Source organism: Prionailurus bengalensis, chromosome A1 (genome assembly GCF_016509475.1).
Source record: "Prionailurus bengalensis isolate Pbe53 chromosome A1, Fcat_Pben_1.1_paternal_pri, whole genome shotgun sequence".
NCBI lineage: Eukaryota > Metazoa > Chordata > Mammalia > Carnivora > Felidae > Prionailurus > Prionailurus bengalensis.
This window is the reverse complement of record NC_057343.1, coordinates 132,848,359-132,863,486: the sequence shown is the minus strand read 5'-3', so window position 1 is coordinate 132,863,486 and position 15,128 is coordinate 132,848,359. Positions and strand designations below refer to the sequence as shown.

The window sequence follows — 15,128 nt, the reverse complement described above, 5'->3', positions numbered from 1 at the left end:
TAAATTCTTGATAGTTCTGTTGCTAGTGTCACCTCTGCATGTGCTCTTGTTGCTATGCTGAAAGGGCAGAGGAGTGGGCAGGAGGCCTGCTGTTGGGCCAGGGTGTGCAGTAAGCTTGGCTGACCTTACTTAGTGTATTAGCGTCTTGATTACGTCTACAAAACCCAGGCATTGGCTTAGATGCAGGTGACAATATTCCCTTGGAGATTCCTCAGGCTTTAAGGCATGAAGCTACTGGGTCTTACTGATTTGGCTATTTTTAGATATTTATATGCAAAACAAAAACAACAAAAATCAATCTTTATGTATATAATTTTTATTCTATTCCAAATTCAGTACTGTGGTAACAGAATGCCAGGGAGGTTTCCCTTAAATACTCTTTCTTGAAAGAAACTTCTTATAAAAAGTCTTGAAAACAAAGCCTTCACATATTTTAGGATAAAAAGACATAAACAGGCTGGCACAGTCTACAAATGGTTAACATGTAAACTGGCAGGAAAGTTATTTTATTTCAGATTTAGCAATAGAAAAAGTCAATTAGGGAAAAAAAAAGCATGAACCAAAAGCATTTGCTTACATCATCCCACAATTTACATAACAAGATAATTTTTTTTCAAAACCAGACAACAGGTTCAAAAATACTTCTTTTCACACCCTTAAGTGATGTTGTTGGGAACAACGGCTGTTATAAGGCCATTTATTGCAGGCACATTTCTACCTAATTATCATGACTGTAATTTTATCTTCTTTCTTTTTTCTCTCTCATCAGCTTTTTGCTTTCTTCTCGTCTTCTCTTATTCACTGGATTCCGAGGATCATAGATTTCGAATGTGTCTGAATCTTGCATGCTTGCATCTTTCACTTTTCTGCTTTTATCCTCAAACTGAAGTACATGGGACATCCTGAAAAGGGAGAGAGACAGTTCAGTGATTTTGGCAGGAGAATGGAAAGTGGAAATTTTATACTATACTGTCCTTGGCAGAATGAACCATAAGGGTACAGAACACCAACATGGGTTTATTGTTTGTTGGTGCTTATACCACATGGAAACCAACTTCTCAGAACACACTTAAATTTGAAAAACATGACTGGAGTTTGGTCCTGCTGCTTTGTATTTTTAGTAATGAGTCTCTTTGCCTCCGTCTTCACTTGAAGGTCCTTCCTGGATGAGAGGTTAAAAGAGCTCTACCCAGGGTATTCCTTCAACTAAGAGAACATTCTGCCAGCTTCCTTTAAAGAGCACACTCACTTAGCCAGAGTGGGCAGGGTTGCAGAGCAAAACCCCTAACAAACCAGCCCTATCTGATCCTGTTTTTAGTAGTTGAAGGGGTCAAGAGTCAGGAATGTGTTAAGAAAATTCTTGTTCAAATGGTGTTATGATCCTTTTTCTGGGGAGTTGCAGGGTTAAAAAAATTATTTTTTTTTCGTGCAAAATGAAACTAAGCTTTGGCATGGCTCCATGGACTAATTTCCTCCTCTTACTGTTGATTACAACAAATTTAACCATCCTGCTTTCCCACTTTATCAAATGCTTACTGGTCTTAAGGTATCAACATGTGCTTGAATCGTAAGTGGTCATAAGCTGGCTATCCTTAGCAGCCGGGAAATATGTAAGTGATTAGCTCTGCCCCCATTAGGAGGTGTCAGAAATAAATAGGGAAGTCAAAGACCAGATTTCAAGGCAGTTGAATGAATTTGGAAAGAGAAAAGTTCAGTTTTGACATATAAACAAAACTTCTAAGGCTTTTCCTACTCATTATAAAAGCAATTTAAAAATGGGCATACTCAGCACTTTTATCACAGCTGATAGGGCTAAATTGCCTATAGGATTAACACTCCCCATACACCCATTGTAACTTTCCGATGAAACCCAAATATTACATTAATTTATTTTTCCCTAAATAAGCAGAGATTTGGGCAGTAGGTAATAGCACAGATCCCCCACCCCTTTTCCCTGCAAGCAGCACATATGCTGAGTGAAGTTTACTTATGCGACAAACTCTCATGGATATATTCAGATTTTGAAGAAAAGATTTTGTGGCAAATAAAACGTTACGAGATTAGTGATACTGCAGTTACTGAGGGTTCAGTAGCTACTGTTCTCCAGGGGTGACAAGTTGAGTCTTAACTACCATTCTCAACACTTCTATATGAGAAAAACTACTGGAATGCAATTAGTACAAGTGATATTATTATGTAGATGACGCAGAATATACTTTAACTTACTAAATGAGGTAAATCACATTCACATTTCTATACTTCATTATTAATAATGCTACTTACATCAAATTTCATAACTCATTTCAATACATGAACATGCCATATCATTCATCAGAACTGCTGACTTATACTTCTCTTGCTTTAGTAAACACCCTTATTTAGAAAAGGTGTCATAAGTTGTGTGTCATGAGTGGACCTAGAGGGTATTATGCTAACTGAAATGAGCCAGACAAAAATAAATACCACATAATCTCACTTAGGTGTAGAATCTAAAAAACAAAACAAATCAATAAACAAGCAAAATCAGACCTATACATGCAGAGAACAAACTTATGGCTGCCAGAGGGGAGGAGGGTGGGAGGATGGGCAAAATGGGTGTATGGACATGGGATGTATAAGCTTCCAGTTATGGAATGAAAAGTCACCAGGATGAAAGGTATAGCAAAGGGAATATAGTCAATGGTATTGTAATAGTGCTGCATGGTGACAGATGGTAGCTACACTTCTGGTGAGCATAGCACAATGTATAGAGAAGTTGAATCACTATATCATACACCTAAAACCAACCAATGTGATACTGTATGGCAGCTATATCCACACACACAAAAAAGCCCAACCAACAACCAAACAGAACAAAAAGAAAATCAGAAAGTATAGTTATCTCCTTACCATAGCAATTGCAGTGGAAAAACCATGCTGTTAAATTTTAAGAGTGGTGACAATGAAGCCCATGCTTCCTGTTTCCAATTTAAGTTGTTTCTATCTTCATTAAAAAAGAGCAGATATATTTAATGGAAGAAATGGAAAAAAAGAGCTCTGAATTAAGGTAACAAAGAAAAAGCACCAATTTTATCATAGATAATCATATAATTTAGTAAGATAAATTTGTAGATTCTTTGTGGGAGGAGGAAAATAGGGTATTCATAGATATTGATTACAACTCTTCAATTGGAGATAACTAATAAAATCCCAGATGTTACAAATACGAAAAAAAAATGCATCATAGGATCATTGCTTATTTAAATGGATTCCTCAGAGTTTGATTTTCCTGTCCTTTCAATTTCCTACAGTATTTAAGTATTAGCTTCTGAGAATAAACAATCTCAACTCGTAGAAAAAGGCTCATCATTCTACATTCATGGTAACAAGGGACTACTAGACCCAGTTTGAAACACAAACTGGATTTAATAAATTAATGATTTGCATAGGCCTAAATGACCAGTGACAACTCAGTTCAGTAAACACACCTCTGAAAGCCAACTAATCAGTGACAGCCTTATGATTTTGAAGGTTGGCCAATCGGTGGTCAACTCAGTCTAGTAAACACATTTCTGAAAGCCAGCCAATCACTGACAGTCTCTCCTGAGTAATGGGGCTTCTGAGGCTGATGTCAACCACTAAATAATCCCTGACCCCAAAACTCTATATAAGATTTGCAACCCATTTAGCTCAGAGACTGTGCCTAAAAGCATAGCTCTTCCTTAGTTAAGTAATAAATTAAACCTTTTGTTTCAGGTAGTGAGAGGTGGCCTTTTTCTTAGATACTTCTTACATTTTGTGCTGCATTCCCCAAAGTATACTTTTTTAGGAATTTTAAGTGTACTTCCACTGATGAGGAACAAATTTAGAAAGGTGGGAGGATGTTCTTTTTAAGGTCCTTTACCACACATCATGGGGAGTCCAGATCCTGCACTGCATTTCAGTAAGTGCTTAGCAAGTGATTCTTGTGTAGATACCTAAGCCAAAACCAGGAAGTAGCTCAAAACATGCCCTTTAAAACAATTTCATTCAATACTCCCATATTGATAGTGAAAAACAAAAACCACTGTCTTTAGTTAACTTATTAATATATATATATATGTGTGTGTGTGTGTGTGTGTGTGTGTGTGTGTGTATATATATATATATATATATATATATTTCTATTTCTAAAATTATTGGTCTCTCTGCCCAAAAATACAGATGGATTTTTTGTAATATCCATTTCTATTAGAGACTGTCCACATTTCAAAAATGGCTTTGCCAGAACTTGTCAATTAAAACCATATAGGCACCTTCCTCCTTTCTATCCCATGAGAGTATCTTGCAACTATTGGATTTAGTTGGCTCTGGTATAAGAAATGAACTCTAGACATGTGAACAACAGCACAAAGTCCACAAAGAGGAACAGATTTTCCTACAAATTTGAAAAAAAACAGAAAGCCGTAAATTAAAGTAGCTGTCTTTTTCAACTGTTTGTTTCATACACCACTGCACTAAACAAGTCCAACATTTTGATTAATAACAAACCTAAACCCAGAGGAAAGAAAGGGCTCTCAGCTTACAAACTACTTCAGCTTTAATATCATAATACTTAGCATGGCTGGTTACTCAGCAATAATATTTAATCTTTAATAGAAATAAAAGCATAATCAAAATGGTTCACCCATTTATCTTTCAACATGCTTTGGTCACTTCATTTTAAAAAGCAAAACAAAACAGTTATTATGATTTTCAGCATAATAAACTCCTGACCTATGTGCCTCCATAAATCACAGACTGCAGGAATTGAAAGCATGCCCACATTTTACAGTCTCCTGTGAGAATACACATGCAGACTTATAATACAGACTTAACTCAAGTACATAAGGGTCTGGTCATTTACAATTTTGTATGTCCCAATAACTCAGTACTATTTACTCTGCGGCTGGTTATGGAACTGACCAAACAAGAGCAGTGAATTTTTTGGAATTAATTGCATGCTGATCATTTACATATGAACATTTTAAAACTTGTTCACTTGAAGGCAAAGACACAAAATTTAGTTCTGATTAATAAAAAGATTTACATAAGCTCAGATTCTCAAATAAGAACACTGGCTTGGGGTGCCTGGGTGGCTCAGGTGATTAAGCGTCTGACTCTTGATTTTGGCTCAGGTCATAATCTAATGGTTTATGAGATTAAGCCCCATGTCGGGCTCTTTGCTGAGATCACGGAGCCTGCTTGAGATTCTCTTTTCCGCTCTCTCTCTGCCCCTCCCCTGCTTATGCTGTCTGTCTCTCAAAATAAATAAACAAACTTAAAAAAAAAAACATTGACTTTAGTGTGTTACAGAAATATAGAGGCTTACCATTTTCATAGAGGTTGTTTGACAGAATAATTTTTTTTTCATATGGGATTGTATGAAATTATAAACAAAAGCAAACAACCGATTGTTTGAAAAAGACCTGGACCTTTAGTAATCTCACTAATTTGACATCCAGTTTTAGAAGTTCTCCCACAGTTGTGAAACACATGAAGATTTATGACAGCAATTAGTATTAATGGAGAACACAAGAGAGGTACTTAGTCTCAAACATACAGTAAGTACAATATAGAATTCCAGTACTAATTTGTTTCTGACAAAAATGCAATTACGTTATTTATGCTTATGTAATGTAAGCTGTTATCTTTTTCACTGGAAATTTTATAAACCACTCATTTCCCATTTCCACTCGACTCTTAGACTTTTGTAGGTGTTCTAACTGTTCTACATCTGTACTATGTCTCTTTCAACCTCCAAAAGTTCTAAAATAGTCTTTCTTAAAAAAAAAAAATGTTGTTTTAAAATTAAGTAGGCTCCATACCCAACGTGGGACTTGAACTCGTGACCCCAACATCAAGAGTCACATGTTCTACAAACTGAGCCAGCCTGTTGCCCCTAAAATAATCTTTCTTTTTCTCTCTCTCTTTTTTTAAATGTTTATTTATCTTTGAGACGGACAGAGAGAGAGAGAGAGAGAGAGAGAGAATGAGCAGGGGAGGGGTAGAGAGAGAGGGAGACACAGAATTCAAAGCAGGATCCAAGCTCTTAGCTGTCGGCATAGAGCCCAACGCGGGGCTTGAACTCACGAATGTGAGATCATGACCTGAGCTGAAGTTGGATGCCCAACCCCCTGAGCCACCCCAGTGCCCCATAAAATAATCTTTCTTATACATTTCTTTCATACCATTTCTTTGACCAGGAATTATTAGCTATTGTGTTAGACTGAACAACTCGGCTGGACCCTTAAAACTCTGTAACAACTGCATCTTCCTATCTCACCAACCTCATTTCATTTCTTTCATCAATTACTCTTTTGTAATTGGCTGTTGACTTAATTGTGAACAGACTGTCAGTTATTTGAGACAGTATGAGTCTTGTTCACAGCTGTATTCCCTGTGCTGAGAATGGTGATTTGTGTTGTAAAGCAAAGCCTTCAGATCCTTTGTACTGGCCAGGCCTGCTGGCTGGTACTAGCTGGTTTGCTAAACTAACACTTGACCTCCTTTTGTGGGCAGGGAATGTCTTTTATTTCTGTGACAAACTTCTAAAATGTCTAACAGCCTCTGCAGAAAGTCTCAGGCTCAGCACAAGCCCACCTTTTCATGACCTCTCATAGTTTAGCACATACTGATTGCTGCTTTTCCACTGTGCTCCTACCAGTGACAGCTAGTTTTATTTGTTCCTGCTCATAGACTGCAGTGGGAGCATGCCTTATGTTCTTTTCCATTGCCTTTGGTCCCTAATGTAAAACTAGATAGTTTATTTTTTATTTTTTATTAAGTAAACTCTACATCCAGTGTGGGGCTTAAAATCATGACCCGGAGATCAAGAGTCACATACCCCACCAACTGAGCCAGGCAGGCGCCCCTAGATTCTTTGTATTTTTTTTAGCTTTTTAAAATTTTTATTTAAATCCAAGTTAGTTAACATATAGTATAATAATGGTTTTAGGAGTAGAATTTAGTGATCCATCACTTACATCTAACAGCGAGTGCTTATCCCAATAAGTCCCCTCCTTACTATCCATCACCCATTTAGCCCATTAGATTTTTTTTTTAAAGATTGTTTGTGTGGGGGGGGGCAGAGGGGAGGGAGAGAGAGAGAATGTGTGAGTGCACACACACACGCATGGGGGAGGGGCAGAGAGAGAGGACAGAGGATCCAAAGCAGGGCTCTCGCTGATAGTGGAGAGCCTGAATCAGGGCTCAAACTCACCAACTGCAAGATCATGACCTGAGCCACAGTCAGATGTTCAACCAACTGAGCCACCCAGGCACCCCTAGATAGATTTTTTTTTTTTTAAAGCAATGTCTCTCTAGAGCACTACATCAAACACAGATGCACATTAGAATCACTTCAGTAGCTTTAAAAACTATGCCAGGCTTCCACCTACAGAAGTATTGATTTAACTGTCCTCGGATGGGGCCCCAGCATTGGTAATTTGAAAGTTTTTCCTGGTGATTTTAAAACACAGCCAAATTTAAACTATAACACTAAAGTTTAAGAACCTTTACCTTTTCACACTGATTTATTTCATCAGCCATTTGTTCTGGCCCCTTCAGAGATGAATTGCTAGTTCCTATTGACAAGCTACTCACATACTTGAAGAAGCATAAGTGGCCTCTGAGCCTATTAATTGAATAATCTCAAGTGTATTACCCATTTCTTATATATGGTTTGAAGATAAGGCAAGAAGCTAGATTCAATTATTCACTCAACAAACATTTGAGGACTTTTTATGTGTGAGACCCACTGTCAGACACTGGTGACACAAAGCCAAATATGACCCAGGCCCTGCCATCCTGAAGTGAACAGTCTGTTCAGGAGATGAACACACAGATACCAGAACAAATGCATATGTTGGAATTGCCTGCAAAGTGTGAGGCAACAATTATAAGACGATCCATTGATACAGCTCTCTACGAAAAGCTTTCACATGTTGTCTGCTATTATCTTCATAGTAGTAACTATATGGGGTAGGCAAGAAAGATGTGGTTATCACCCCCATTGCACAGACTGGGTAGTGCTTATTTTGGAATAAAGAAAATGCTAAAAATGCAATTGTAAAGAGACCAGAATTATTTGTGTAGCTCCCAGGCTGGCCTTTAAAGCAGTTCCAAAAGAGAAGCTCCAAAAATGTGGGAGCCTCTTTGGGCACCTCTCTTTTAGATGAACACTTGTTTAAAAAAAAGGGGGGGTAATTAAAATTCACTGTAAATTTTATCTCAGCCTCAGTTTCTCCTTATACTTCCTACAATGGGGATGCCACCCCATTCTGGTGGAAGTCCCACAGGGGTACAGCCAAGGGCCCACAGCCTGACCCTATAAGGGTAGAGGTCTGGCAGTCTCCTCTCAGGCATCTAATTACTAAGGCATGCCTTGTGCTTGATGATGGTATCCAGGTCTTTTCTGTTACATATATATGTGTATATATATATATATTTTTTTTTTCAAAAATGTAAATCTAGCCATGAAAACTCTCCTGTTTTAAATCCTTCACTGCTCCCCATTGTCTGCACAACGAAACCTATATTTCTTATGTGGCCTCTATGATTTGGCTTTTGCTTCCCTCTTCAAGTTCCTTTGTCACTCGCCCCATCACATTTATATCCCAGGCATCCTGAATTGCTTGCAGTTTCCTGAACAGGGCCTGTCTCCAGCCTGTTTACTGCCTCTCTATGGTGATAACCCTTCTCTCCCTCATACTGGCTGAGGTGTCACCCCGGATTTCTCTCCTGGCCTCTCCTCTTTTTCCGTGGGGTTAGGCCCTCTTCTGTACAGCTCTCTAGTTTAGGCTCCCTCACTAGAGTGCACTTGGCTCTGTTTTATGGGCCTTTGTACTAGCACCAGTCACCAATACTTGGCAAGAAAAACACCTTCAATAAATTTCTGATGAATAAATAAATGTTTCTGAGAAACCAGTCACTTCTAAAACCTTTGGCTAGAATTCTGGTTTTGTTCACCATTCTCCTGGATAGTATTAACACATAATTCCAAATTACTTAGCTATTAGGTTTTAAGCGCTTGAGTTTTCTAGGTTAGTAACTCTCCTTTCAAACTTCATTAATACCAGAGAAAAGGCTAATATTCAAAAATCTAAAACAAAATATTTCCACCACTACTAACTCTGTGCTATGAATATCCAACACTTTCTCAAATGACCACTTAAATTATCTAATGGTTACATTTGTCTTTTGTACCCTTTGTCTTTGAGGTATGAGGTGGGGGGAAATGCATATATTGTCCTCAGCCTCCCTCCACTTGGGTTGAAAGTCCTTGCCATTCTTTGCGAAACGTTGTCATCCACGTAATTTGTCTTTTCTGTACTGTGTTGACAGGTTCTTATTTCTCTGTTAAATTAGAATTCTTAAGAAATCCAACTAAATAACTCCTGGTTATTATTTAAGTTTATCATTCTACGGGACTATAGATAGGGAACTTAATTGATATGGTTGAAGTTTGTTTTTTTTTTTGAGGGGAGAGCTGGAAAGGAGATTTGCATTTGAAAAGCAAAAACAGTCTTTTTGTTTTTAAAGAAAAATTTCAGCAAGACAAAACAATTTTCAAGTTTTGCCCACATTTGATTCTCTGAAAGGACCACACCCTGTTCTGTATCATAGATGGCCTGCAGCATGCTTTCTTTGTCCATGTCACTTCTCTGGAATGCCCCACCACCCCCTTCCCATTGGTCTGTGTCCCTTGTCCTTTCAAAGCCCAGTGTAATTCCCATTTTCTCCTAAAATTCTTCTCTGACTGCCCTGGGTTTCATTCAGGGCTGGCTCTTACTTTTGAATTTATCTGACACTTTCTGTGGAAACTTTTGTGGACTGCAGTTGGAAGACCTGGGTTTGAGTTATAATTTAGTCGCTAAATGTTACTGGAGGACAGTCACATTGCTTTTCAGGCCTATTTCTTCATCTGTGAAGAGGAGATGGTAATATGCACCCTAATTACCTCACATAATTAGAATGAGATTCAAACATCATTCCTCCAGTAAGTCCAACACTTACTTTCATGTCAATTTATTTTGTATTTTGTATGTATGTATTACATACAAAGTGTGCTTGTATAAAGTTATCATTTTTATAACACTCTGTTATGCTTCATAGACTTTTTCAAAGTGTTTTCATTTATATCATCATACACAAGAACTTATTTGATTTTGCCTAACTTTGGAGGCCTATATATATTTACATTTTTTTTTAATGTTTATTTTTGAGAGAGAAAAGGACAGAGCATGAGTAGGGGAGGGGCAGAGAGAGAGGGAGACACAGAATCCGAAGCAGGCTCCAGGCTCCGAGCTGTCAGCACAGGGCTTGAGCTCACGAACAGCAAGATCATGACGTGAGCCGAAGTCAGAACACTTAATCGACTGAGCCACCCAGGTGCCCTGGCTTATATATATTTAAAAATATATCCTGTCTGTCCTAGACTACATGCCATTTGACGGGTAGAAACTGTTTAAAGAATCAAAGAATTATAGAAATTTTACTTTTAGAACTTTCATGGCATGATTAGCATGTATTGACTATTTTTATGTGTTTTTCCTTTGTGCAAAGTAACATAATCCTGAGAAGCAAAAAGAAAAGACAAACAAAAATCATTCCATAGCTCAGCAGTAACTAGTGTAAACATATAGGTACATCACTTCCTGTACTTTTTTAATGCATCTCTATACATATATATGGATGTATGTATTATATATATGTGTGTATATGTATATATATTTGAAGGGATCATAATGCATATATTTTATACTTTTTATACCCAACTATACCATGATCATCTTTTTTACATGGATAATTATACTTGTATGTAATTTTATTCATTTTCTAGTATTTGATCCTATAGATAATTTACAATCAACCCTGTATTGTAGGATTCTTAGGCTTGTTCATATTTTCACCTTTATGAACAGAATGCTGCGAATAATATCTATGTGAATAAGAAATATTTGGATTTTCTTATTTGTAGTAATTTTGGGAAGGAGAGGCAGGTTCAACCTTCTTTCTTTTGGTAGTATAATTCTTCTTTTTCTTTCAGAAATGACCCTTCCCCACTATGAGTCCATGTATTTGGAGTGGGATGACACCCCCTTGTGCTTGTCCCAGGGAGGGGACGCATGGAATAGGCCTGTCCAGAATAACCAGTAATTACATTTAGGGCATGGGCATTTGAATTTGAAAAGGCTAAACACAACTGGCTCAAGAACTTTTTCTAGAACTACTGGGTTGACTACATAACGTAAACCTAGAACTTCTGAAGGCCATCTTTGCCAACCCCTAGGGGAAGTCTTGGATGAGGCCAAGTGAGAGGAAAATGGAACCAGGAGACAGAAAACAGAGGGAGGGGGAGAGAGAGAGAGAAAGAGAGAGAGAGAGAGAGAGAGAGAGAGAGAGAGAGAGATTGATTGATTCCTGACACTGGTTGAATTCTCTGATCTAGTCATGCCCTAGCTCTACTCCTTAAGATGTCTATGATGGATAAATTTCCCATTTTTGTTTAAGATATTACTATCATTTGTAATAATCTTTACTAATGCTTAGGATATATTCCTAGAAGTAGAATTCTTGGGACAAAGATTTGTACATATTTAAGGTATTTCATATGAATGGTCTAACTTCCCTCCACAGAGGATTTATCAGTGTACAATCTCATTGGCAGAGTGCCTCATTTTGCTCTAATACCTTTTGTTTTTATCCCCTCCCCCCATTTTTTGGCTTTTTGAATTTCTTCTTTTGTCATATGTGTGTGCATCCTTTGCTCATGGGAAAAAAGTGGCATATTCATCTTTTCCTTATGGATTTGTGAGAATTTTTACTATGTTAAGAATATAAATCCGTATTCATCACATAAATTGCAAACAACTTTTCTAGTTTGTCATTTATCCTTTAATTTTTTTTTTTTTTTTTGGTCTAGGTTTACCTACCTATCTCCTTTCCTCTTCCATCCATCCCTCTGTCCTCCCTTCCATATAGAAATTTACAATTTTTTTATACAGTCATTATGAGCAGTCTCCTTCTGTCTTTAAAGTTATGCTTAAGTCTTTCTTCACATTAATACCATGTAAAAATCCACTATATTTTCTAATAGCACCTTTACATTTCTCTTTTCATTTGTTATTCTTGTATCAATTTAGAATTTTTTTTTAGTATACTGGGTCAAATAAAGTTCTAATTACTTAAATTATTTTTTCCATGTGGCTACCTAGTTGTTCCAACTTCATTTCTAGAATAATTCACCTTGTACAGTATCCCAACCCACTGGTTTAATTATTATAATTTTGGCATCTGACTGGGAAAGATCATTACTTTCTTATTCTTTAAAAAAGAGTATATTTTTTAAATAGATTATTTTTTCAAGAGGTTTAGACTTACAGAAAAATTGAGCAGTTAGTACAGAAAGTTCTCTCATACCCCCAAATCAATTTTTCCTATTATTACCATCTCATGTTAGTATTGTACATTTGTAACACTTAATGAACCAATATTGATAACTTATTATTATAAGTCCATAGCTTATTTATATTTCCTTAGTGTTATGGACTAAAGTGTTTCCCCAGAATTCGTAAGTTGAAGACCCAATTCCCAATATGACTATATTTGTAGATATCGTCTTTACAGATATGATTAACATAAAATGTCATTTTGCAACACATACAAATATTGAATAATTATGCAGTATATCTGAAACTCATATGCTCATTATACCTCAATTAAAAAATATCAAATGAGGTCATAAAGGTGGGCCATCTGCAAGCCAAGGAAAGAAGTCTCACTAGAAATCAACCCTGCTGACACTTTCATCTTAGACTTCTAGCCTCTAAAACTGTGAGAAAATAAATTTCTGTTGTTTAAGTAACCTAGTCTGTGGTATTGTGTTATGGTAGCTCTAGGAGACTAATACACTTAGCTTTTACCTAATGTCCTTTTTTTTTGTTGCAGGATCCCATTCAGGATATCACATTACATTTGGGTTGTCATGTTTCCATAGGCTATTCTTGGCTATGGCAATTTCTCAGAATTTCCTTGTTTTGATCACTTTGACAGTTTAGAGGAGTACTGGTTGGGTATTTTGTACGATGCCTACACTAAAGGGATTTATCTGATGTTTTTCTCAGGGTAAGAGTGGGCTTACAGGCTATTGGGAGAAAGACCACAATGTAAAGTGGAATTTTCATTACATCATATCAAGGGCAAATGCTATCAAAGTGATCTATGATGTTGATGTTAACCTTGATCACCTCACTGAGTGCTTGCCAGTGTTTTCCACTCTAAAGTTACTTTCCCCCCTTGCTTTCCATGTGGTACTCTTTGGAGGGAATTCAGTATGCATAGCCCACACCTAAGGAGTGAGAAGTTGTGCTTTCCTACTCTTTTTATTAAAACATTTCTGGGTTATTTTTGCTTGCATCTCTTCTCCCCTCCTTCAACTGGTATTTTATTTGTATTATATTAGGTTTATAAAATAATCTTGAGATAATTTGTTTTTTGTTAAAAATTAAGCATTCTAGAAACATGGTATACCTATCTCTTTATCTGTATAACAGGTTGAGTTTTCTCAATTAAAAAAATGTTTTCTAAGTGATAATTTCACAGCAGCTGATGAACTGATATTGATCTTTGTGTATTTATTTTGTTTCTGGCCACAATACTTGAAGTCTTAGAACTTTAGACAGATAACTTTGGATTTTCTATATCTGCAGATAACTTGGTTTCCTCCATTCCATTTTACAATTAAGTAACTAAAGAGAAGCTATTGAATTTATTTATCAAACTGAAGCCTGCTTCCCAGTTCATAGCCTAAAAACTTTGGAAACCTAAATATGACAGATACTTTTAAGGGTCTTTTGCTGCTAATGAAAAATAAAAATCAAAATAATTTCTGTAGAATCTGGGTAACTATGTTAAACATTTGATACTTATTAAAGTTTAAAGAAAGTATATCTAATATGAAAATCATAACTTTTAGATTTATTCCAAATGAATTAATCAAAAGTAGCTATATAGAGATGACATTATCAACCCCAATATTACAACTATTTTTTTCTATGATTCTCTGCTAACTTTTGATACTGCCTAAAATGTAAGTGACAATTTTGTTTGAACATTTTGACATTTTCATATGAGATCTAGAATATATTTTCAAACATTAAATGCAGGATTCTTTCATTTTGATAATATTTTACCTATCAAAATGTAATATTTAGGTAAATGTCTTATAAACTTTTAATTTTAGAACTTTTCTCTATCAATAATTACAGGTAACTTAGGGTTCTCTTTTTACAAATGTTCAAAGCTTCTTAAGGAATTAAGATATTAAAGCATTAAAGTATCACTATATATGAAAATAGTGTGGATCTTTTTCAACACGAATTAGATAGTAGAAGTGACAGTAATTCATATGATGAGACAGACAGACAGACAAAACATGAATGAGGCCAGAGATCAAAGTATATTTTAAAAAGTCCAGGAAAATGAGGTCACTGGGATTCTTCATGTCCGGCAGAGCAGGTCAGCACAGGACAGAGATGACTGAGAAACAGAAGAGGCTAAATAAGGGAATGAAATCAAAGAGAAAAAGGATAAGAGAAGAGTCAAAATGGGAAACAGAAACAGTGACTTAAAGGAAGCAGAGAAAAATGCAGACAGAAATGGCCAAAACTTAGAAGAAATTTAAAAATTGACAGCAGGACAATAGTAACAAAACAATAAAAGAAAAACATTGAAATATTTGAAACAAATGAAAATCACTATAGGAAAATAGAACATTAGGTAAACCAAGCAAGCCACTGGCCTATGGAAAAGAAAACAAAGATAAAAACTAGTGGAATTTCTTTTACTGTTCATCATTAACATGGGAAAACTTCTTTTCTTCTAAATTTTGAATAAATGTTAATATTTCTCCTTTGCTTTGGGGTTTTGAAAAGCCACCTCTTAAAAAAACTTTTTGTTTTCCCCAGTTAAAAAGAAAAAAATAATCCTCATATTATAGAGTGTCTTGAATAAATATTGAGTATTGTTGCAGCAAAAGTGAAAAGATGTAATTTTCAAAATATCTTCAGCAACATGGGAATAGTTTCTCAGCCTTCTTGCCTATCTAATATGCTTCACATTCTCAGTAG

The 15,128-nt window shown here is 36.2% G+C and overlaps 1 protein-coding gene across 1 annotated transcript in view; it reads right to left on the bottom strand.

The window, feature by feature from the left end:
- Nucleotides 1–294: 294 nt before the first annotated feature.
- CWC27 (CWC27 spliceosome associated cyclophilin) overlaps nt 295–15,128 on the bottom strand; it is a 197,962-nt gene continuing 183,128 nt past the window's right edge. Inside the window, exon 14 of the mRNA XM_043591183.1 lies at nt 295–902. Coding sequence (XP_043447118.1) covers nt 740–902 — 163 coding nt within the window. The 3' untranslated portion in view covers nt 295–739. The remainder of the gene's footprint in view (nt 903–15,128) is intronic.